The 25,839-nt window shown below is 48.4% G+C and overlaps 1 protein-coding gene across 5 annotated transcripts; it reads right to left on the bottom strand.

Annotated features, from left to right (window-relative positions):
• Positions 1–825: 825 nt before the first annotated feature.
• On the bottom strand, positions 826–19,815 carry LOC102148671 (zinc finger protein 34). Of its 5 annotated transcripts, none has more exons than XM_070223115.1 (4): positions 19,753–19,815; positions 17,677–17,892; positions 13,550–13,921; positions 826–12,554 (listed from the first exon to the last, which is right to left on the bottom strand). In XM_070223115.1, exons 1-4 carry the CDS (start codon positions 19,777–19,779, stop codon positions 11,853–11,855), a joined length of 1,317 nt encoding a protein of 438 aa, XP_070079216.1. In that variant the 5' UTR covers positions 19,780–19,815; the 3' UTR covers positions 826–11,852. The 5 variants fall into 5 exon arrangements, with proteins under 5 accessions (XP_070079216.1, XP_005596778.2, XP_070079217.1 ...); XM_005596721.4 differs by lacking the exon at positions 19,753–19,815 and adding an exon at positions 19,145–19,274; XM_070223116.1 differs by having other exon boundaries at positions 9,909–12,554; positions 19,631–19,800.
• Between the last annotated feature and the right edge of the window lie 6,024 nt (positions 19,816–25,839).

Genomic DNA, 25,839 nt, shown 5'->3' with positions numbered 1-25,839 from the left:
AACTTTGTGAGATTCTAAATCAGGAAGGCCTCTCTCAGAGTTAGCTGGATTCTCCTTATTTTCCTCCTACTGTTTTTATGGAGTCCACTTATCCACAATCTGCATATTCTGTGGAGCCATTCAATGAGTATATTATCCTTAGCTTCTTCATACCAGTCTCTATACCAAGGGCAAAAGATTTTCCGCTCATGTTTGCATTTCCTCCCATTCCTCTGTTTTACTCCTTCAAAGGTACTTACATTATTCTAGTCATTATAGTAACAGATACAATGTTAAAGACATAGCATATGAAAAAAACACCACCCTTAATGCTTGTGAATGCCTTGAACGTCCTCGGTGAGGAGTTATAAGCCTTCCTGAATTTACTTGTGAGAATAGGAGACTTCGAATAAAGTGATCACCAGAATTGCTTTCCACGTTAATCAGGAGAATTTGGCTCCCCAGGTCCTGTCAATTATAAACAGACCTGCCTCACCTTCTTCCACCCTGGGTCTCCAAGAACTGTGGCAACGTAGGAAAGGATGAGTTTTAGCTTGGCTTAAAAAGGTTTAGCAGGAATATTACAAATCTCTTCAGATAGCCTTCGGTTAAAGAATTAGATGTGATACTATGTAAATGGAGATAATTGTCTTCCATGGTCAGAATTTTCAGCAATACAGATTAATAATATAAATTCAACATCTTAGCATTCAGTGTATGTATGTGTATATATATAGTCAGTATATAAAAACTGAAGGAGGTGGAGTGAATTTCAATACTTGGTGATGAGTCATTTTTTCAGAGGAAACAAAGGAGACGCAAACATCACATGGTGAATAACTTAGGTTACTTAGGAAATTACCTTTATTTTTTCTATATATTGTTTTCCAACTATAAGAAATTAATTCATATTGTCACAAAAAAGGAAATACATTTATAAAGTTAAAAGCAAGATACAGAAAGTGTTAAAGATATGAAAAGTGTTAACGTATTCCTTCACCAAGGTTATTTTGGTTCATAAAAATAATAAATGCTTATTGTCAACAACACAGAAAAATTCAGCCAAGTGAAAAGATTACCCATGATCACATTATTGAGAGATATCCATATTACACAGTTCCTGTTGAGTATTGCCACTTGTACCCAAAATTCAATGGCTTAAAACAAAAGTTGTTATTAGCTCTCATGGTTCTGTGGGTCAGGAAGGGTTCAGCTGATACCACCCTAGCCGGAAGCTGAAGACGTACCTGGTTCTTGCTTCCCATGTGGTCTCCACTGAAATAGCATGAAGATGGGTGGAGAGGGGGTTATGAGTTTTTTCACACCTTTTTCCTGCATTGAGATGATCATACGGTTGTTACTCATTAGAAAATGCAGACTGAAGCCACAATGAGATACCACTTTACACTCACTAGGATGGCTATAATAAAAAAAGACAGGCAAGAACAAGTGTTGGTGAGGATGTGGAGAATTTGGAACCCTTACACACTGCAGCTGAGAATGTAAAACGGTGCAGCCACTTTGGAAAATAGTCTGGCAGTTCCTCAAAAAGTTGAACACAGAGTGACCATACGGCCCAGCAATTCCACTCCTAAGTGTATACCCAAGAGAAATGAAAATATACGTCCACACAAAAATTTGTACACCAATGTTCATAGCAGCATTGTTCATAACAGTCAAAAAGCGGAAACAACCCAAATGCCCACTAATTGATAAATGGATTAAAAAATGTGGTATATCCATACAATTGAATATTATGGGCCCTAAAAAGGAATGAAGTACTGACACACGCCACGATACGGATGATCTTTGAAAATGTGCTAAGCGGAATAAGCCAGACACGAAAGGCTGCATGTTGTACGATCTAATTTATATGAAATGTCAAGAAAAGGCAAATCCATAGAGACAAAATGTAGATTAGCGGTTGTCTGGGGCTCAGGGGAGTATGGAACAAGGAGTGACTGTCAATGGCTTTGAGGTTTCTTTCTGAGGTTACAGAAATATTCTAAAAATGATTGCACTGATGGCTGCATAACTTTGTGATTATTCCAAAAACCACAGAAGCAGGCAGTTTAAAAGAATGAATTTTATGGTATGCGAGTTCTATCTCAATGAAAGTTAACAGATGATAGAACTGCACAGAAGGAAAGCCCTGGGGATCTGCATGCTCCAGTCTTTCACTGAGCACCGGTGTGTGTATACGTGCGAGGGAACGAGCAAGGTCAGAGCACAAGCCATCGCAAAGTCGTAGACTGAACGGTTCTTAGAACACAGAAAGTGCTGCAAATAGTTCACGTTCCTACTCTCTCCCGTCTCTAAGAACCCTTTTATTTCTTGGAAACATGAACTACGGTAGTTGGCGATGGGGTTCTGCCTCACATCATTACTCAGACATTAAGGCCGTTGCAGGCCCTCCCTCTGGAATGTTGCATGGTGCTGGGGCAGCAGAAGACAGAGGTTAGAGAATTGTGTGTGTTTTCACTATCTCGGACTGAAAAGGCAATAAGTGACATGCTGGTTACGCTCACATTGCATTGGCCAGAATGTGTCACCTATTCCCAACTTCCTCGCCTTGTATAGGGGAGGCAGGGGAGCAAGTGGAATATGTGGTGGATTTTTAAAATTTCTGCCAGAGCAAGATTTAAGGTTGAAAAATTTATACACAAAATCTCTTGCATAACTATACAGCTATTGTGCACTTAAAAATTTCTTGAGGGCAGATCTCATGTTAAGTGTCCTTAACACATACAGAAACACACACACACACACACACACACACACACACATGCCAGCAAAGGGACCCAGGAAACTTTTGGAGATGACGGATATGTCTATTACATTGATTATGGGGATGGTATCACAGGTGTATGCATACGTCCAAACTCATCACATTGTACACAGTAAATATGTGCAGTTCTTTACATATCAATTGCATCTCAATAAACTTGTTTAAAACCAAGAAAAATACTAGAAATGATACCATTGACAAAAGCATCTAAAATGTAAAGTTTTTGGAATGAATCTCACCAAAGTTGTACAAAACTTCTTTGAATAAAGCTCTATAAAGACAAATTTAAGAAGAGGTAAGTTAATGGACATATAGTAAACATAGCCACTAAAACTTTATGAAAATTTAGAGGTTGTAATACTAGAGAAGGAACTGAGAAATATACGAATGTAATACAAGAAAAATGCAGAAATAAATCTCAAATAGAGAGGTATCATTTCAGATCATTGGGAAAGCAAGAACTGTATAATAAATTATTTTGGCGTTTCTTATAGCAAAAGAATGAAATTGGAGCACTAATTCACCTTATCAACAAGTATTAATTCCAGATATATTAGTATAAAAGGCAACATTTATAAAGCCTTTATAAAATAAAAGAGTAGGATAGAAGAATCTTCACGATGCTGTACAAATATTTGCATAACAAGGCAGAAAAAAACAAACTATAAAAAAATACAGATAATTCACTATGTTAAAATTAAAAACTTTTCTTCAACAGAAAACACCAAAAGGATTGTAAAAAGACAAATTACAATATCAGAGGAAAGGGTTAACAGCATCTATAATTGGATGTGAACATAACTCCTAAAAGTCAATAGCAAAAAGACAGAAAATCTAATAGAGCAGAAGCCAAACACTTGACTAGACACTTTAATTGAGAGAAATGTTGTCAATCGACACATTGTAAGGCCCCAACCTCATTAATAGTCAGGTTAAAAGAAATTAAACTGAAAATGAAATATCATTACCTACAGGTCAATTTGGCAAATACATGCAACCAAGAAATATGGAAACTCATAAAATCATTCCAGCTGTGTCTTCTGCCCTCTTGGGGTCAGCTACATGCCATGGCTGGTCATTCTTATAACCAGAATGGCTGCAGTGGTCTTCACAGAGGGAGGGAACCACAGGAAAATCAACCAGTGCACATCCAAGATAACACACCTTCAGGAGGTGGTGGGTTGGCATATTTCTGAGTCCCTTTGGAATACTGTTAAAGTCAGCGATTTTGAAGTGGACTTTTCATGGGACTCATACAAGAGGCAGCTATACCACTCTACACTACTCAGGAGTGGGCACCCCAGTTGGTTTACTCAAGGGATGGATTTGGCTTCACCAAAGGTGCCGCTCCCGGCATTGTAGACAAGAGCCTGGAGACAATCCCTGATAGGCTTAAGTCAACTGCACTTTCCATGAACCCAGAATTGTGATTAGGGGAATGAGATATCCTTGGAGGTAGGATGGGCAGCCGGTTCTCTTGATGTGTACCATAGGATGTATGAGGAGAGGGTGGACATTGGAAATAAAGGATGGGTAGTTTTAAGAAGAGGGAAGGGAGACGAGAGCTGTGTGGACAACCAAAAAAAAATCCACAACCAAGTTCCAGGTATCAAGTGTTTTCACCCACCAGAATCAAAGTTTCATAGCAGCAGACACCTTGTCTTATTCATTGCCAGAAGCTTAAGGGGTATAACATAATAGACCCTTGATAAATGTTAGTATATTAAAGAAAAGAATTAATGAATCCTACCGACCACTTCCCAGAAAAAATAAAGCTCAGTCTCAGTTTCTCTTTCTCTCCTTCTTTCTCTCTCTTTCCATCCTCTTTTATTTGGGTAGTCTCTCTTTCAGGCTGACATTGCATTGTCCAGATCACCTCTCGAAGCTTCAGCCTCCCATGATATAGGGATGACAAGAGTAGTTATTTCATGGCGTTGTTGTAAGGATGAAATGAGACCATGCATAGGAAGCATCGGCAGACACTTGACCGGGGGTGTGTTCAACAAACAACAGCAATGCTGATCGTTGAGCTCTGATTCATTTATTTTTCAGCAAACATTGTATCGAGCACCTGCTATGGACCTGGCCCTGCTTTGGGCTTTGGGGGCAAAGATGAATAAGACTCAGTCCCTCAAGGAGAGCATAGTCTGGTAGGTGTGACAAACATATAGGCACCCGATGATAATACCATGATAGTATTTTCTATAACAGAGATATAATGTATGATGGATTAAAGGAGCACAGAGCAGGGACCCCTAAGTTTCCTGGAGAAGGTAATTATGCTGAAGCTAAAGGATGTGAGTGAGTCCAGGAAAGGGGGATGATGAGGGGAATTCTAGATAGAAAACCCAGTGGTTCATTGTTACTAGAGAGAACAACGAGAAACCAAAGGTCACGGCAAACTCATTCCTTATTCTGTAACAAAATCCATCTCCCTGAAATGGCCAACCACTGGTTCTAGATCTCGATCTTTCTTCTCTCTTACTATATAATTCCACTTATATGAACATGCTCAAAAAGAGAAAACTATAGTGATGGGGAACAACACATCAGTGGTTGCTAGGGTTTAGAGGTGTGAGAAGGGTATAACGACAAAGGAACGGCAAAGGAAGATGGAAGTATTCTGAATCCTGATTGTGGCTTTACAAGCCTACGCATGCGTTATACGCCCACAGAACTGCACACCAAAAAAGTCAATTTCACTGTATGTTCATTTAGAAGATAAAAATTTTAAAGAGACTACATGCGTAAAAAAATTTACCCGTATGTTCCCAGGAAATCATCTAAGGCAGTGTAAACGTTGTGTATCTGATTGAGGTGTTGGTTACACAGGTGATTATACTTGTCAAAACTCACTGTACTAGACTTTGAAGATCTGTGTATTTTACTTATATAATTATACCTCAAGAAAAATAAACCAACAACCAAAAACCAACCAACCAAACAACGAACTGATCAACAAAAACAAAAAGTGTGCGGAATGGAAGTCAGAAATCAAGAGTGGTCCAAGCCAAACAAGACCTCATTCCCTTCCTTCTGGAGTCTATTCCTCTATTAATGCATCCATTGCTACCCGATTATACTAGAGCAAACTTATCAGCATGGGAAGCACCCATACCAGTGCCCCATAAGTCTCTAATGTTTATCCAATGCCTGTGTGAGAGGCACTATGCAAAGTACTTAATTAAATTGTTTCTCATCTTGACACTGATGGTAAGGCATTCTTGGGAAGATAACAGAAGAGTGGATAGCCAAAGGATTTGGGATGAAGTTAGACCAGAATCCAAATACCAGCTCCCCTACTCACTAAATTTGTGGGCTTGGGCAAACTACTTTTTCTGAGCCCCAGTACAGTAAAATGGGGTAACAAAACCCACCTTGGCAGGGTTAAAGGAGTCCAGGCCAGTAAGCGCTAACATTATTCCTATTCAATAGCTTCCAAAAAGCCGATAAAAAGAGGCTAAGTAACTTGACTAAGGTGTGTGGAAATTAATAAAGGAAAGCTCAACTAAATTGGAGTCAAGAGGACCTGGAGGGGAAGCTCTCCCACCCTATCACACATCATCAGTTACACCAAACAGGAAGAGACACAAGCTGCATCTTGGACAGGAAGTAAACCCAGTTTACTACTCAAGGAAGATTTCCCTCCCTACCCAGCAACAGCCCAGCCAATGAGAAACCCTGCAGCTCAGCCAAGGAGAAATACTGTAGCGCAGCCAATGAGAAACACCACATTTCAGCCAATGAGAAATGCTGCAGTTCAGCCAATGAGAAACACCACAGCTCAGCCAATGAGAAATGCTGCAGCTCAGCCAATGAGAAACGCCGCAGCTCAGCCAATGAGAAACACCACAGCTCAGCCAATGAGAAATGCTGCAGCTCAGCCAATGAGAAGCCATTGCCGCACTGAACTGTTACTTTCCCCCAATGGACTTTCTTTAGAACATCCCCTCCTTGCTCCTCTTTTTCTCTATAAAAGCAGCTCCCTTTCTTTGTTGGATTTGCTTATGGTTTGCCATAGCATGCATGTCCTGAATTGCAATTCTTTTGGCTATTCCCAAATAAATTCGTTTTGAGGCTTTTCAAGTTAACAGGTGACAGCTGTATAAAGTAGAGCTTGGGTTAACTAAGTCAAGCTGATTGTAAAGTTCAGTCTTATTCACCAAATAAGATTGATTCAATCAGTCTATCATTCTCTTCTCTCCCTTTCCTCTGTCCCTGAATGCAAGAGCCCACTGAGGCCATCCCCATGACCTCTGTCATCACTCTGGTCCTCAGTGTCCTAGGTCTCCCTAGGGTGGTTGGTTTCCAGGTCTTTGAGGACCCTCTGGAGGCTCAAAGGATTGGCACTTAGCATGACATCATGGGGCTAGTGCCTGAAGATCTGAATTCATTTCTGGCTCAACCATCCACATTTCAAAACACTTTAGGTGGTTCCAACCTTGACAAGCCGCAGTTAGCTCATCTGCAAAATGGGTGCTGTTTTCCCAGAACTGAATATCAAGTCCCAGAGTTGAGAACCAAAAAACATTAACCTCACAGTTTAAGGTTGTAGAATCACCAGCAACTGGGGCTGGCTTCCTGGTCCTTGTGTGTCCTGACAAACTGCACAAGTTCAGCACAATCTGTGCCACGTGATTTCCACCTCCTGATTTGAGGAGAGCTGACTGGAAGAAGGAGGTTGCCTTTTGGAGACAGAAATTCAGGAAGATGAGCTTTCCCTTCCCTTACTTCCTCATGGGGAGGAAGAGAGAGACTTGGGGTGCCTGCAAGGGAAACGAGTTGACCATCTTCTCGGCCATTGAACTCAATGACCTACCCTTGTGCTCCCAGGACAGCACACAACACGCAACTCTTATATTTTAACTGGACACATGACCCTACCTAGAATAAAGACCACACATCTAAGACCCTCCTTCATCTAGCTGAGGCCGTGTGACAAGGTTCTCGCCAATAGGATGTGAGTGCCAGTGACATGTGAGACTCCAGATTGTGCCCTTAAAGAGAAAGTGTGATCTTTCCACTTTCTCTCCTCCCTCTTTCCACTGGCTGGAATTTAAGCCTGGCAGACAGGATGGCAGTCATCGTCATGCAGATGCAAAAAACGCCTTCAAAGATGGCAGAACAACAAAACAGAAGAAGCTTGGATCCTTATGTGCCCTGTACAGACTGTTTAGTGAGAGAAAAATGTATTCCTATTATGTTTGAGCTACTCTGTTTTGGGGTTTCCTAACTAATATACAAGGGGAAACAAAACCTTGATGGTGAACTGCCAGGTGGATAGGGGACCAGTCCTACCCCCACCCAGCTCCTAACTCCCAAGAGGTATCGAGAATAGCACCTGCATTAGTATTCCAGGGCTGCCATAACAAGGTACCACAAACTGGGTAGCTTTGAACAATAGAAGTCTACTGTCTTACAGTTCTGGAGGCTAGAAGTCTGAAATCAAGGTGCTGGCAGGGCCATGCTCCCTCTGAAACCTGCAGGAAAAGGATCCTTCCTTGCCTCTCCCGGGTTCTGGTAGCCCCAGATGTTCCATGACTTGTGGACACATCATGCCAATTGCCCATGGTCACGTGGCATTCTCTCTGTGTCTCTCCACATCGTCTCCCCTCTGTATGTGTCTACCCCTGCCTCCAAATTTCCCCTTTTTAAAGTCCTATTGGATTAGGGCCCACCCTAATGACTTTATTTTACTTTAATTACCTCTGTAAAAACCACATTCTGAGGTACTAGCGGTTAGGACTTCAATGTATGTTTTTTGGGGGGACTCAATTCAACCCATAACATGGCCACAGAAGGTACATAAGACTTCTGGGCTGGTCTTTCTAAAGATTGGTGCAGCTAACGGAGCAAAGAGTCAGTGCATAAAAGGCATGTGGTGCGATAGCACCCGCTGGAGATGAGCAGAAAGAAGTTGTGCTGATGTTGAATAACAAGTAACTGGGACGTACTTCCGGGCCCTGCTTTAAGGGCTCTCACATATGAACTCATTTATTCCTCCGCACGACCTGCTGAGGGAGGCACCGTCATTACCCCATTTGATAGAAGAGGAAAATGAGGCGCAGAATGGCTAAGCAACTCGGCCAACGTCACAAGCTATAAGTGGCAGAACTGGGATTTGAACCTGAGTGGTCTTCCTTGAGCGTCTATGTCTTTAACCAGTTCCAAGGGGACCATCAACGCCTGTTGGAGATGGTGTGGCTGTCGTGGCCAATAACGGTCCTCATCCAGTTCACAGATGAGCTCGAACAGTAGGTTCAGCCAGCCAAAGAGAGGATGTTATTAACTATGTCTTAGGCAGTCAGTGTAGGTGACGTATGCCTTTTCTCAGTCCGGTCCTTACTTCAGGCCAGAGTCAACTCAGTCCAGGAGATGGCATGAAGTATGTGAGAGCTCACAAGACCCACTCTGCCCCTCAGGTCACTGGAGCCACAGGTCCAGAGGCCGAGTTTTAAAATGAGCAGAGCAATCCCCACTTTTTTTCCTCAATTAGTCGCAACTCGATATTTTTTAAATTTTTACAGACTGAGGCAAAGTCCAAGTTGTAAAAGCACTGATTGTATCCAGAGAGGGGTGGGCACTCCTAATTCATAGGCACTTTCAGCAGCTGGAGAGGGGGTGGGAGGGGGCACCTGGACCTTGCACTAGCATTCATGTAATTTATGACTCCTGAACTCTACGATGGAGTTTGGGACTTTCGATGTATATGAAACTTCTGTTAACGTACTGTCAGCTGTTTGACACAAGCCAAAGCTCTCCTGCGCACTCTGGAGTCCCCTGGACTGTGGAGAACGAAAGGGCTCAGGGCACTGAGAATGGCCCAGGTGGACTTTTCAATCCTGCGTGACGTGCAATTCTTGTAACAATCAAAACAGTGTTGAACGATGGCAAGGCTTGCGCTCTGGAATGAGAAGAGGACTGCAGGGTCACACTGCAAATGCCGCTTTTAAAGCTCTTCATAGACTCTGCATCTTTTTCTTTGATGATAACGGATTAAATTTAAATTTTACATTCATCATGGCTAGGTAGAGCTGGGGAGGGAGGCAAATTTTTAAGGGCATTTTGACATTTAAAGAGACTTGCCATTTATTTGTATAACCTGCTAAGTAAGCTCCAAAAAGTGTTTTAAGACCTGGTATTCCTAATGGAATGTGATTTTATTGTATTTTTAATAGCAATTTTGGATGTAGGTTGATAGCAATGAATGTTTCGATACATTTGAATTTGATGATTAATAAAATAACAAATAGGATTGAGCCCTTAAGAGAACAAGATAACCAGGGTAACCAAAAGAGACTGAAAAGTTCTAGAGTTGGATTGAGATTTTTGTAAACATTAGACTTGGACTCAGCAGGTAAAGCAGAGTTGATAACGGTTATATAAGATACAAAACTGGTTTGTGTTTACACTCCAATGAGTTAAGACGTTGTCCCAAACTGGCTACAAGGATAATTCTTACCTTACAGGAAGTGGGGCGGGGGGAAGAGAGACAATGACAACAAGCTTAAGTGAAAGCATCTCATAGGCTGTCAAGTATTTGATAAATGTTAGCTGAGGCCAGACCAAGAGGTGCGAGAGGGAGAGCTGAAGGTGTGCTGGAAATGTCCCAAATCACCAAGAGGGATCACAGAACCAGTGATGTCAACATACTTCCTTACGCCAAACTATGCGTAAGGGTGACCCCCTTGAGAGCAGACCAATGGAGAGCTGAGAATGGGGTGTGGGCAGATGGGAGGCAATACTGAGATTCTGAAAGATCCCAGAGGCCACCCAGGGGATGCTTCAGCACCAGCAACATGGTACCTGGAATATTACTGGCTTTAAAAACTATGTCCACATTGCTGATCTCGGGGGCGGAATGGGACGACTCCGATATTCTGGATACCACCTTGGTCACCATTCCATAAGCCATCTCATCACGCTTCCGACCATCCATAAGGCAAGGTCCAGGAGAATGTCTCCATCCAAAGTCAGGTTCACGGAGCTGCTGTTGGGGTGGAAGGGAACATTGTGGAGGGTCTGGAAAGGCCTCAAACCATCATACATTGATCTGAAAGATGAGGCCCAAGAAGCAGCCAATCAGAGATGGAACCCATGCAGGTCAAGCCATCGTCCTTAGCAAAACGACTCTGCCTAAAATGCCATACACCACAAAGGAGAAGATCTCGGCACCAACAGTTTCATGGTCCTGTGCCTGCATGGACATAACCCAGAGTGTCCTCTTTGAAGAGTTACCCACTCATCTGTGAATTTCTTAAAACGCGATGAACGCCACCAGGAAGGCCTCGGCACCAGAGGTCTACGTGCACGTGGTGGAGTCCCAGGAGTGCTAACATTTGAGAAAGTTCCTACAGCTCCCACCTGCATTTGTGGCTACCCAGATGTTCTTTATGCCACAAACTGCCAATGGAAAGTCCTTGCCGAAGGACGACTTTATTATTGATGGTTTTGGTAAAGACCCTCTGCAAAGTCCTTCTCAAGAGTATTTTGTGGCTCACATGGGCATGTGTGGCAGTTCTTCAAATGTCACAAACCACCACTGGGGACCCCTCACCATCGGTGTCTTCACGCCTTAGAGCTGCCCTATCCAAGATGGTGGCAGCTAACCATTTACATTTTAAGTTAATCAAAATTAAGTACATTTCAAAATTCATTTACGTTTTGGTGAAATCTGAATAAGGTCTGTACCTGAGTTAACAGAATCGTACTGACATCAATTTCCTGGGTTTTTGACAATGTCTTACGTTCTCTAAGATATTATCATTGGGGGAGAAGCTGAGGGAAATGTACATGGGAAGGCTCCGTTCTATTTTTGCAACTTCCTCTGGGTCTTAAACTATTTCAAAGTAAAAAGTTACCCCCCAAAAATCACTTCTGCAGTGATATTAGCCATATTTCAAATGATCAAAGGGCCACACGTGCCTGGTGGCTAAGATATCGGACAGCGCAAATAGAGAATGTTTCTATCCGTGCAGAGTCCCGCATACCCTAAATGGGGCCTCAGTTGGACATGGTTATCCCACATTGCAGCTGCGGGGACACTGAGCCCTCCCTGGCCCCGCCACGGCCTGGCACGCAGCCCTCAGCCATCCCGATGCGCCCTCTGATGCTGTAGCAGGCTGCTAGGGTGCGCAAAGCCCTTGCTGCAGACGCTGCATTTATAGGGCGTGTCTCCCGTGTGCACCTTCTCGTGGATGGCATGGTAAGCCAGGTCCTTGAAGAGCTTGGGGCAGAAACGGCAGGCATAAGGGCGCACAGGGCTGTGCACACGGCGGTGCTGCAGGAGCAGCGACGGCCTGGAGAAGGCCTTGCCACAGGCGTTGCAAGCGTAGGGCCGCTCGCCCGTGTGCGTGCGCTGGTGAACGGCCAAGTAGGACGATTGCTTGAAAGCCTTGCCACAGGTGGCGCACCGGTAGGGCCGCTCGCCCGAATGCACGCGGCGGTGAGAGGCCAGCGCGTTGGACTGCTTGAAGGCCTTGGCACACAGCGGGCAGACGAAGGGCCGGTCGCCCGTGTGCACGCGCTCGTGCACCCGCAGGCTGTGCCCGTACGTGAAGCGCTTGCCGCACACCCGGCACGCGTGGGGCTTGTCCTCGCAGCGTCGCCGCCGGTGCAGAAGCAGGGCAGGCCCCGCTGCAAAGGCCTTGCCGCAGTCGGGACAGGCGAAGGGCCGCGAAGGGGCGTGCCGCGGCTCATGGCGGTGCAGCTCGTAGGGGGTCTTGAAGCGCTTCGGGCAAGACGGGCAGGGAAAGGGGCGCTGGCCCGTGTGGATGCGCCGGTGCTCCTGGGGGCAGGGACAGCACAGAGAGTGAGGAGCGGGCGCTCACCTCTGCAGGACACCCCTCTCCAGCTAAACTCACCCCTGATACTTGCGAGTTCTCTGGGAAGGAGATCAAACGGAGATGCACATGCAATACGTGGAAACATTTTTAAAATGACAAATCCGACTATGAAATATGTTTTTCCTCCTACTTTGACCAAGATACCTTCACAATGACCTAGAACACCAGGTCCACATTTGTAATGTTTGGAATCCTCAGAGCTGCACTTGGTGGAACCAGGGGAACTGGCTCAGCTTCCAGGATACCCCACGCGCAGACGGACAGCCCAGCCCACATGTCCCCAGCCTCCCTGCCGTCCTTCCAGCCTGGAGTGCACACGCCGGCAGGGCAAAGTGCACCTTTGGGAGGCTGGATCCGGAGAGCGCCCTGGAAGCAGCCTTGGGGCTCCTTAGGCAGAGAATTCCAGCATCTCTTGCCCCCTTGGCCACACAAGGGGGGGGCACCACGAGAAGGTCAGCGCAGCACCGGGTAACAGGAGGGATCAGGGTAGGGCTGTGAGAGCGGGGCTCCTCCAGGCTAACACGAGGCCTCTCCTTTCTTCCATCATGGCTCTCAGCACACCCGCGCCCACCCCACCCACTGGAACATCCCTTTCCTGCACCTTCTCTTCCCAGTCAGACCCCATCTCCTTACCCACCTCAAAAACCCGTCCCCATTTTCTATCATGTCATGACCATCGCTGCCACCTCCTTCACTGGCAAGTCTACTTTCTCTAGGCCTCTTGGCTTTCATCTTTCCTGGGCCTCTTCCACCTTCTAGCCCACCTCCACATCCACTTAACCCCTCCCAACTCCACGGCCCGGGCACTCCCCCATTCGCTTCTGGCCCAGCCCCGCTCTCCCTATTGCCGGAAAGTTCCACCCCTCCCTCCAGACCCCGCCCCCCCTCCAGCCCACCGCCCTGCCCCGCCCCCAGCCCCCAGCCCCCAGGCCCCCACCTGCAGGTTGCTGGCGCGCTTGAAGCGCTTGCCGCAGGCCTCGCAGCGGTGCGGCCGCTCGTCGCTGTGCACCAGCCGGTGGCTCTTGCAGTCCGAGTGGCGCTTGAAGGCGGCCGCGCACAGGCCGCAGCGGAAGGGCCGGGCCGCCGTGTGCACCACCTCGTGGCTCAGCAGCTCCCACGCGCGCTTGAAGGCCTTCCCGCAGGCCGCGCAGCCGAACGGCCTGGGCCGCGCCCCCCTCTCCGGGCTCTCGGCGCCGCCGCGGAGGGAGCCTGGCGCCCCGTCGGGCACGAGGCGCGCGGTCGAGTACGCCCCGCGCTCGTCGATGAGCCGCAGCAGGGCCGGGGCCGCCGCCTCGTCTCCCCCGGGCGCCTGGGAGAGGAGGAGAGAGGGCTCAGGACCCGGGTCAGCCCGGATGCCACCGCTGCCCAGCGGCGGGTCCCTGGGCTTGAGGCCGCAACCGCCTCTGTCAAACGAGCAGATAACCGGACCCCCTCCTGGAGCAGAGATGCGACCTAAACGGGTTCATTCCGAAATCCTGCTCCTCCACCCGACGCCGCTCTTCCACCCCGCCACCACTGCTCCTCCGCCCCACCCCCCACTGCTCCTCCGCCCCGCCGCTATTCCTCCATTCCACCCCGCTCCTCCGCCCCGCCGCTGCTCCTCCACCCCGCCCTGCTCCTCCACCCCATCGCTGTTCCTCCACCCCGCCCTGCTCCTCCACCCCATCGCTGTTCCTCCACACCGCCCCTGCTCCTCCACCCCATCGCTGTTCCTCCACACCGCCCCTGCTCCTCCACCCCATCGCTGTTCCTCCACACCGCCCCTGCTCCTCCACCCCAGCCCTGCTCCTCCACCCTGCCCCTGCTCCTGCTGACGTCTTCATGTCAGCAAAAGGCAGCTCCTTTCCTGCAAGGCGCTCAGGGTAAAAGCGGGACACCTTTCTCAGGCACCTTCATGGAATCCCTCAGCAAACCTGTTGGCTTTATCTTGCAAATACATCCAGAGTCCGACCTCTTGGCCTCTTCTCACCTTCCCACCACCGTCCTCTAAGCCAAAATCATCCCCCCCCCCCCCCCCCCATCCCCGGTTACTGCAGTGGTCTCCTCTCTGGACTCCCTGCCTCGGCCCTCGACCTCCCCAGTGTGTTCCCCAGAGGGCGCCTGTTAACACCTCAGTCACGTTAGGCAAGGCCCTCCTCAGCTCGGAGCCCTCCCCGCGCCCCCCTCTAGCTCAGAGAACAGCCCAAGTCCTCACCACGACCCGCGAGCCCCGGCATGACCTGCCCGCCTTCCCTCTTTGACTTCATCTCTCACCCTTTCTCCTGGCTCACTAGGGTCTGGCCACACTGGCCTCCTCCAGGTTCCTCCACGGAACCCTCCTCCCGGAGATGGCCGCCGGGATTCCTCCCTCACCCTTGTCAGGTCTTTGCTGGAATGTCACTTCTTACTGAGGCTTTTCCTTACCACCCTATTTAAAATGGAAATTCATGCTACCCCTCCGACTCTGCCTACCTCCTTCCTGACTTTAATTTCCTCCATAGCACTTATCTTTGGATGTGAGCCTGGAGCTGCCTGTGTCCATCTTTCGCACTATTTGGGAGGAGTCACCCTGTCAATGAAGCTGTCACAGAGGAAAATAGCACCAAGAGAAGGGAGAGACAGCTTCCTGATGGGCACCTAGATCTAGCCACACCTGAAGCATCTGCTCCTACACTTTTTGGTTAAGTGAGGCAATAACTTACCTTTTGTTACTTAAGCAGTTTGATTTGGATTTTCTGCCACGTGGTAGGCTGAATAATGGCCTCCAAACATTTCCAGGTCCTCAATCCCTGGAACTTATGAATGTTACCTTAAATGGTCACAGGGACTTTGCAGATGTGATTAAATGAAGGACCGTGAGATGGGGAGATCATCCTGGACTATCTAGGTGGCCCTAAATGTAATCGAAAATATCCTCATAAGAGGGAAGCAGAGGGAAATTTGATGCAGAAGAAGAAAGCAATGTGAGCACTGAATCAAGATGCTAGGCTCCTGCTGGCTTTGAAGACAGAGGAAGGGGCCCGGAGCAAGGAATGTAAGGAATGCAGCTCTAGAAGCTGGAAAAGTCAAGGAAGTGGTTTCTCCCCTACAGCCAAGCACAGAGGGAGCACAGCCCTGCTGATGCCTTGATGTGGGCCCAGTGAAGTTGATTTTGAAATTCTTTTTTATTTTACTTTATTTTTTTGAGGAAGATTAGCTAACTGCTGCCAATCCGCCTCTTTTTGCCGATGAAGACTGGCCCTGAGCTAACATCCGTGCCCATCTTCCTCTACTTTATATGTGGGATGCCTGCCACAGCATGGCGTGCCAAGCGCTGCCATGTCCGCACCCGGGATCCGAACTGGCGAAACCCAGGCCGCTGAGAAGCGGGAAGGTGCGAACTTAACCGCTGCGCCACCGGGCCAGCCCCAATTTTGAACTTCTGATCTCCAGACTGTAGGTGAGTAAATGTGTGTGGTTTTAGCTCACTGAGTTTGTGATAATTTATTACAGCAGCCATGGCAAACTAACATATGCCATTTGCAGCCAACACTCCAAACACAGAGGGGCACAGCTAATAAAAACAGTTTGCTTGGCATCTATTTAGCACTTTCTGTATACTTGGTACCATATTGAGGGCTTACAATAACCCAGTCATCTGCAGGGAAACTGAAGCTCAGAGAGGGTGAGTCACTAGCCCAAGGCCACAGAGCTTGGAAGTGGAAGAGTCAGGATTTGAATCTGGAAAGTTGGGTTCGAAAGCCAGCCCTCACAAATCAGTACTCACCCACCTACCCAGTATATTCGCAGACCTCTTAGTGACAATGTTAGAGATAATGTTGTCAGCTAATACTTATTGGACACTTAGAGGATGTAGGCACTGCTCTGAGCAATTCATGTGATCAACTCACTGAACTCACTCTCTGAGGTGGGGACTTTTGTTATCCCCATCTGACAGATGAGAAAAGCGAGGCACAGAGATTAAGAAATATCTGGACAAGATCACACAGCTAGTAAGAGGCAAAGGTGGGATTGGAGCCCATGATATCCTGCCCCTGGTTAATGATGAACCCTTGTTTGATAGTTGGGGACCTGAGAGCCCAGAGAGGCACGGGAACAATTTGAACATCACTTAGCAGTGACTGACTTCTCCTGGGCTGGGCCCCAGCCAGAATGCCTGGACTGCTGTTGACGTGCTGTGTGACCTCAGGGAAGTCAAGATGCCTCTCTGGACATCAATTTCCTCACTTGAGAAATGAGGGGGATGGGCTGGACCACAGTGTGGTCCTCAGGATGCCTGCATCAGAATCGCAGGGGAAGGCTGGTGAAACATATTTACACATGAATGTTGCTCACAACAGATTCCTGAATCAGGAGCTGCGGCCCAGCACAAGAGAAGCAAGTAAGATATGAAGTGTGGCAGATGAGTTGTCATTAGAACTCGTTTGAATGCAATGGTTCTCATGAACACATCTTGTGCACAATAACTTAAAATCAGCTGATATCCAACAGTTTTCTTTAAACAAATTTGCAGACCGAAAGTTTTCACTGAAACCAGCTTCTCTTGGGGTTTAGATGAACATGAGCTGGTAAATAACTTTTTCACTTACACTAGCACAAATACATGAGTTTTTAGGAAGACCGGCTGGAAGGCAACAGTTTCATTAAAACTTGAGAAGTGAAGCAGAGAAAGGAAACAGGAAATGCCAGGGCTGGGGCGGGGATGCCCCTTGAAGGGGGCGACTTGGGTGGGCTCACTGAGAAGATGACACGGGAAGCAGAGACCTGGGAGGTGTAAGGGGAGGAGGTGGCGAGGGAATCCTCATTTTCTCAAATGCCTCTCAAGAGGGACAAGCAGCATGATCGCGCATCTATGGCTGCCTCCTGTTTCAGGCCCGAGAATAATAAACACATTTATTGTGCAACTGCTCTGAACCAGCGCCGTCTCTAGGGATTCCCCGCAACGGGAAAGGTGGCATTTCACAGACGCAGAAACTGAGGCTCAGAGCAGAGTGTCCATGGGCCGAGTCGCAAAGCCAGGAAGTGGCAGAGCTTGGAACTAAACCGACAGGCGCCCACTCCCGGGGTGGGACTTGGGGTGCTCACCTCTTCTTCCGGGACCTCGGGCTCCTCAGAGTGTGTCCTCAGTTGAGATGGATCCAACCCCTGACAGTCTGGGGGGTCTCCAGGACCCACAGCTCCATCTCCCACCTTCATGGCGTGGGGTCTGCCCCTGACTTGGCCCTGGGGCTCTGGATGCTGAGGTGACAGTGAGGCGGGGCTGTTGTTGGTCAGCTCCGGGCTGCGAGGAGGCAGAGGGGACTGAGGGAGAGAGAAGGGGAGCCTCAGGCAAGAGTCTCAGTCTTTCTCCATGCTGCTGCTGTTGGGAGCGCGGTCTCCTCCCAGGTCTCATTTGCCCTGGGGCCCAGCCAGGCCATCTCTTGCCAAGACCCTCCTTGGGGAGATCACAGATATTCCCATGGCCTCAACCACCAACTATATACTTCTCTTCATCCTCGCCGCCTTGAACCCAGCTCGTGTGTGTCCTCGTCCAGCCTCCTGCCTGGGCTCCTTGCCTCTGGTCTCCCCTCTCCGATCCATTCCCCATGTGGCCCTAGAGGGGTCTTTCTGTCCTCCAGTGCTGCCCCTGCCCCACTCACATTCCTCCCATGGCTCCCTAGCACCCCCAGGAGAAAAATGAGCTCCTCAGTCTGGCGTTCAAGGCCCTCCACAATATGGCTTCTTAAACTGAACCCTTGACTTCCTCACTTGACCTCCCTCTCCCCAGCTAGCTCGACCCCCCCCCCCCCCCCCACACACACAGGACCAAGGACCAAACACAGCGGACAGCAGCAGGACCTCCCTCCTGAGCCCCGCGGATGACCTGCTGGTCTCTCAAACTCATGACATCTATGTTGACCTCAGAGTCTTCCTCCAAACCCACTCCTCCTCCGGGGGTCCCCATCTGTGCATAGCCCGGTTGTCCACCGCGTCACTGGGCCAGATGCCCCGGGGAGGTCTCGTCCCACCTTCTCCTCCCCTCCCCCACCTGTCAGTCCCCAAGCCCCATCCCTCCTGTGTTTTCTCTCTCCTTGTATCCTCCCCTCTGTCCCCATGGCCCGTGTCCCAGCTCAGGGCTCCTCCTCTCCCCCTGGATCATCACTCCAGCCTCCTCTCTGGCCTCCCCGCCTCCAGTCTCCCCACTCCAGTCGAACCCCGACATGGCCCCAGACGGATCTTTCTTCACCCAGAGTTGATCTTGCTCCTCTCCTGCTCACAGCCCTCCCATGGCTCCCCAGCACCCTGGGACCGCATCAGGCCCCTCAACCTGGCAGTCCAGGCCCTTTTGGTATGTCCCCTGCATACTCTCCAGCATCACTCTGGATGTATTTGCCTGTGGACCTTACACGCCAAAGGCAGCCCCTCCTTCTGCAAGTGGGTCCTTAACTCTTCCGCCAAGGGACACTTGTGCCTGTTGTTCCCCCACATCTGATGTGCCCTCTCAGAGCCTCTGTCAGAATCCAAATCCTCCTTCAAGGCATAATTCAAACCCGTTACCCATGCACACACTCACCCGGACCCTCCCCATTCATGCACGAAGAGGCCACCGCCAAGCACTGCCGGAATCTCCCCCTACAAACAATGGTGTCTCCCAACCAATTTCATCCCCCTCACTCGGACACACGATGAACTCGCCCACCGCAACCTCCCACCTCCCCACCCAATGAACGCGCCTTTCCAGAGGCCCCGCCTTCTTTTCCTTGCAAACGTCTTCCAAGCCCCGCCCCAGCCTTCAAACAAGGGGCTCCTGAAGGCCTCTCCTCTTCCAACTGTTTGGACCCCTTTACCGCCGCCCCCTCCACCTACGTTTTCCCCCGATCTCCACGACAATGGTCCCGCCCGCCGCATGGTCCCTTCTGCACCCAGGCCCACTCCTGTCATCCCTCTGCTGCGAACTTGGTACGTCCTGGAGTGGCAGAAGAGAAGGGGAGTCGGGCGAGACCATTACCGGGGGCGGGGGTGAAGCATGAACGGAATCCCTGTTCAGCTAGAAACTGACCGGGCCGCCGGCTGGCCTGTGCCTTTTAGATTCGACCAGTGTCTTCCTACACTTCGCAGCCTCCCTATCGCTACCCCCGCCCCACTTAGTGCTGTGCTCTGCATCTTCCCCTCCAGCTAGACCTTCGGTTCTCGGGCGTCTCCATCCATCCTAAGATCCGGGGCCGCGGCGCATCCTGCGCCCCGGAATGCGCATGCGTAGCGGATTTCTGGACCAGCGGTCGGTATTTATTAGGGGGTTGACTTGGCGGGGTCTCCCCATTCGCCGTCGCCGAATTTCCCCTCAAATGTCAACCCACAGCTTCAGTCTCAAAAGAAAAGGAGAGGACTGATATATAATACTGATTACTGATACGCTTGGCATGTACCAGACAGCATAAGCACGTTATCTTCAATTCTCAAAGCAGCCATTTTCCACATGAAGAAACTGAGGCGCAGAGAGAATGAGCCTCAATAAGCGCATGACTGAGCCGTACTGGGAGCCGGCTAGTTCTCTGTGACTCCATCCAGGCATTCTTTCTGCTAAAATGAGAGCCACTCGAAGTGGAGGGGTGGAGATTGGGGAGAACGACTCTCCTCTACTGTGTGTGTCCTTAGGCAAATCGCTGAACCTCTCTGATTTAATTTCCCCAGCCGGAAAACGGGCACAATGCCCACCTCCTGGGGAGCATGGGTGATCCCATAGGTAAAACCTGTGGCACGGTGTAGTTCAGAGCTAATTAAATGTCAGCATGGGGGCAGGCATGGGGCTTTGATGAGTGAAGGCGGCCAGGTGGGGAGCTGTGAAGAGGGCTCTGGACCGTCTACACCGGGAAGAGTTACTGCTACCCATCTCCTGCCACGTGCCCGCTATTGTCACAGTCTGCGGTGGCCTGCCTCAGCAGAGTGGATTTCAAACCACTTTTTGGAACCCCAGGGTTCTTCCCAGGTGCAGTGAGGCCAAGTTGGGGAACGGGGTGAAGCAAGGAGGCAGGATCCTGTGTACCCCAACTCCTGCTTTAACATCAGTAATAATTTTGATGATGACAGGGTGTCTTCTAAACACGTTCCATGTGTTACCTCAGTTAAGCCTCAAACAAACTTATGAAATGGATATCGTTATTATTCCCATTTTACAGATGAGGAAACTGAGGCACTGGGGAATTAATAATCCTGCAAATAGCCAATTCCATGGAACGTCCCAAGTCCTCCTCTGCCACCCCCTCATTTGTTTTCTAATGTCCTCCATACCCCCTTGTGCCCCAATCCTTCCTTTATCACCCAAATTCCTGGTATCAATTCCTATGCCCCCCCAGTAACACCCCAATCTCCCCTGTAATATCACTACTCTCGAATTCTGAATAGCCTCGATTCGCTTAGTCAACATAATTTATTGTTTCTTCTGGGCCAGGCACAATTTCAGGCCCTGGAATGTTCCATGGTGAGGGGGAGGCCTCCCCCTAGTGGGGAAGATGGACAATGAAAAGGTAAATGATAAATGAACAAGAGTTTAGATCCTGGAAAGTTTTCTGAAAGAAATAATACAGGGGGATGGGATAGTTGCTGGTGGTGGGAAGGGGATGCTGGCGTCTTTCAATAAGGCTCTCACGGGAATCCTCTCCCGGGAGGTGACATTTAAGCCTGAAGTGCAAAGAGCCGGATGGGGATTCCAGGCAGAGGGAAGAGCAGGGGTCAAAGTTAGATGGAGTTGGTCCTGTTTGGGGAACAGGCTAGAGCCGGCTGTAGATGAGGCAGGAGGGCAAGTGATAAGAGAGAAGGCCGGAGAGTTAGGAACCAGGAAACCGCACATTCACTGTAACATCCTATTTCTTGCCACACATCGGTGCCGGCAGATAGAACTTTCTGCAGTGATGGAAATGGCCTAGGACTTCAGTGTACAATACAGTGGGGCCACCGAGTATGTGAAATGTGGTGTAACCAAGGAACAGAGTTTTTAATTGCATTTCATTTTAATTTAATTTAGCCACATGTGGCTACCTGCTACTGTACTAGAAAACACAGCTACACAACTTCCCGTTATACCTCAAAACACCAAACTCTTCCTATAACTCCCCTACTCTCCCCAAACATCCCAGTGCTCCCAACAAGCCTCCACTCGCCCTTATAGGAATCCTCTAACAACGGCACAAGCTAAACAGCCCAATTATCTTTCCTTTGACACCCTACCTCCTTCTAGTTGCTCTCACAAGGTCCCACTTCCCCCTACCGACACTTCCCAAACGGAAGTTGTGTGTTACACTGCAGACGGAGGCCAGACTGCCTGGTTCCAAATCCTGGTCCTGCCCCTTCCAATGTGTGACTTGGGTCAAGTTATTTAACCTCTCTCTGCCTCAGTTTCCTCAACTGTAAAATGGGGGGATAATAGTAATGCTACCGCATAGGATTGCCGAGATGCTTCAATATGGTGCTCATTTAAAGCAGAGAGGGTGCAAGTAGCTTCATTACATTGTTCTACTATTGTGTAGGGTTGAAATTTCCCATCATAAAGAGCTTTTGAAAACAAAAGCATTTAGCATAGCCCCGGGCATACAGTAAGTGGCGATCTTAATGTTGGCTTCAACACTCCGCCTTTTCCTGAGTATCCCCAGCTCCTCTTCCTACAAGCCAATTACTCTGTAACGCTCCACGTCCCCTATAAGAACCCGTTCTTCCTAAACATCCCAATTCCCTAAAATTAGGGTTGCCAGATGAAAATATAGACTGCCCAGTTAAATTTGAATTTCAGATAAACGACAAACAACTAAAATAGCATGTGTTGTGAAATTTGAATTTAATTGGCATTGCCTCCCCCCCAAATCTGGCAACCCTATCCATAAGACTAACTTCGCTCTGAGGAGTCCCCAGCGCTTCCCAGAGGCTGGTACTTCATTAGTCTTCTAAAATAGTGCCAGAATTAATTTACGTAATACCCCAATTCCAGCTTCTTCTTATAACCGAGTTCTTTCCAACTGCCCGTTTCTTCCATGCGACAACACGCTCCTTTTCCTATAATACTCTAACTGCCCCATAAACCCTAAACCCCTCTATAATCTCACACGTCCTGCTCACCACTGTATTCTCCAAATCTAGCCGTGCCTGGCACATACGAGGAGCTGTGCAGATAATCTGATTGATAAATGAATTTAACGTCCTAATGTCCCCTACTGCATTTCCACTTCCCCTGAAACATCCCAGGTACTTATCAGCATACCGATTTCTCCAATGACCTCCCCAAATCCCCTTATTATATATGAATCCACCAAGACACTCCCACTCGCTCAAAACACCTAATTCCCCTAGTATCACTTCAACTCCTCTTTTTTCTAACCGCTTCCTCCATCACACTCCCCATTCTTCCACCAAGCATCCCAGGCTGTTACTCTCATTCCTCCCAGGACATCCCTAAACTCCTTCCGCTCCAGGGTTACCATGGCAACGCCTACCTTTGGCTTCCCCTCCACCCCTCCCGCAGCAATCCCCTCCGCGTGCAGAACCCGGCCCATCACCATGGAAACCAGAGCAGTCCCCTCCATCCCCCCTCACGCCGAAATGTCGGTCCAGGGACCCAGATCCCTCGCACCGCGAGAGTGGGGAGAGACGAGGGGCCACCCGCACAAAGCTCAGCGAACCAAGCTCCCTCCTCTGTCCTCTGCCTCCAGCGACTAAGAGCCCCACAGCCAGCACATGCTCAGATGGAGCGCCGGACTGCAGATTCTACTGCGCAGGCGCCCACTCTTAGCAGGCCCGCGCTGGCGGCGCTCAGCCTGCTGGGAGTTGTAGTTTTCTGGCTGCTACAGCGGAAGACACAAGCGGCCGCCAGTAGGTGAGCTGGATGGGAACAAAGTGACTGACGCTGGGAGTCTTTAGGCAGGCTCTATTGTCACCATAACAACAATGAGGCATGATGAAGCACTAGCCTTACTAGCCAGTCTGCCATTTTTATTCTTTCATCTTTTTTAGTGCTTACTTTGCGGCAGGCACAGTTCTAGGCAGATACAATGGGAAACAAATAGAGCTTATATTTTGGTGGGAGAAGATTGACTGTTGATAACAACAACGAACACAAATCACTAGAGAAAACGGTATTAATAGGTACTTCATAATGTCAACCTAAAAATAAAAGTCAGTTATTTACCAGCAAAATGAGTTTATTTGGGAATAGCAGAGAAATTGTAATTAGGGACAAGCAAGCTATAGCAAAAGCCATAGGCAAGTCCAACAAGCAAAGGAGAGGAAGTTATTTTATAGAGAAAGAGGAGGAAGTTGGGAGGGGTTATTTTGAACAAAAATCCATTGGTAAAAAACAAGACTTTAGGGTGGTGACATTTTCTAATTGGCTTTGTTGCTGGGGTAGTGGATTTCTCCTTGGGATGCAATGTACATCTCTTCCTGTTGAGGTCTGTAAGTGACAATCCTTCCCGTAATTTGTTTAGTGGTAGTGCATGAGGGCGCCCCCTTCTGGCCTCCTGTCTCCATTTTTATTTTTTGTTATTTTTTATTTTTTGTGAGGAAGATTGTCCTGAGCTAACATCTGTGCCAATCTTCCTCTATTTTTTGTGGGATGCTGCCACAGCGTGGTTTGATGAGTAGTTCGTAGGTCCCCGGGTGGCATCTGAACCTGGTCCAGCAAAGTGGTGTGCAAGAACTTAATCACTACGCCACTGGGCCGGACCCCCATCTCCATGTTTAAATGAGGTTTGCCTTTATTAATTTTCACAAGATGCTTTGGTGGAAGTGGAAATGCAGACGATGTGAGAACATTGATAGACGCGCTAATTCAGCTACCCTCGCAGAACCCTGTGAAACAGGCACTATTATTATTCCCCAACTGTAACAGAGAGAGATTAAGCAACAGAAGGGCACACAGCAAGTACGTAGTGGACCTGGGATCCGAACTGAAACAATCTGGCTTCATACTCTGTAAGCTTAACCACAGTGCTAAACTGGTGAAGAGCTATGTGGCATAATTTCAGGTAACGATAAGTGTTGTGAAGAACAAAGCAGAGAAAGGGGATGGAGTGACTCTTTAAACAGACTGCTCAGGGATGGCGTTTAGGAGGAGGTTACATGTGAGCAGAGGCCTCAAGGGATTATGGTGGACATGTGGGGCATGTAGAGGTTCATAGATCAATCACTGACCTTTGGGTTTTCTCTCGTCTTCCCGAAGGGCAAAATACCATTACACAGGCTGTTCCCTCTGCCAAGAATGCTCTTTCCCATTTTCTCTTCCTGGCAAACACATCGTTCAAGATCCACTTGTCTGAAAAATCTGCTCTGTCCTGTTTTGCTGACCATAAATCTCTTCGTCCTCTGGACTCACATGGATGCATTTGTCACAATAAAGCTGCCAGGGGTGGTTTTATTTTTATACATCCAGTCAAGCCATACCCCTGCCTTAAATTTTTGAATGACTTTCCATTGCTCTCAGGATAAAGATTCACCTCCTTTTGTAAGTATAAGGCCCTGCTGATGTCACTACCCACATCTGTCTCTCTGACATCCTGACCCACCTCCACTGGCCCTTCTTTAATTTATATTATGGCCCGAGTTCTTTCCCTTCCCAGAACCCACATCCAAGAATCTAATGATAAGAGTCAAGTGGAGAGGTTTGGGACATTGGTCTGTGCTGGACCACTGCGGGTTTGCCTGCTCAGGATTCCTCCTGCCTCCTTTCTTTAACGGCCCTCCCTCCCCGCTCTCTGTGACGCTGTACATCCTGTCTGCCCAGGCGGCCTGCTACAGGAATGGGCACAGGTCCAGGTTTTGATCAGAGATTCTCCAAGTTTCATCTTTGAACCAGAAGCTTCAACATCACTTGGGAACTTACTAGACATGCAAATCCTCAGACCTGCTCAATCAGAAACTCGGGGGATGGGGCACCCCAATCTGTGTTTTAACAAGATCTCTGGGCAATCAGTTTCCCGAGGCCCACTCAAGTTTGAGCACATAAACAGTAAACGACACATAAACAATAAATGCTTATTGTCACATACCTTTGAAGTGTTAAGGTTGTGACACAGCATTACCATAACCATAGATAATCTAATCAACTTCTTCCTTGAGATTTGATATATGGATGCTGCTGGAGAGGTCTCTTTGGATGAAGATTTGAGGATATAGGATTGGGGCTTGAAGAGGCTCTCTTGGCCTTCTTTTGAAGGAGGCCATGATGCAAACAGCACAACCACAAGGTAGAGACCTGACATTATTTGAGCCTCTGGATTCAGCTGT

This window comes from Equus caballus, chromosome 10 (assembly GCF_041296265.1).
Source record: "Equus caballus isolate H_3958 breed thoroughbred chromosome 10, TB-T2T, whole genome shotgun sequence".
NCBI classification, from domain to species: domain Eukaryota; kingdom Metazoa; phylum Chordata; class Mammalia; order Perissodactyla; family Equidae; genus Equus; species Equus caballus.
This window is presented reverse-complemented; position numbering and strand designations above follow the sequence as displayed.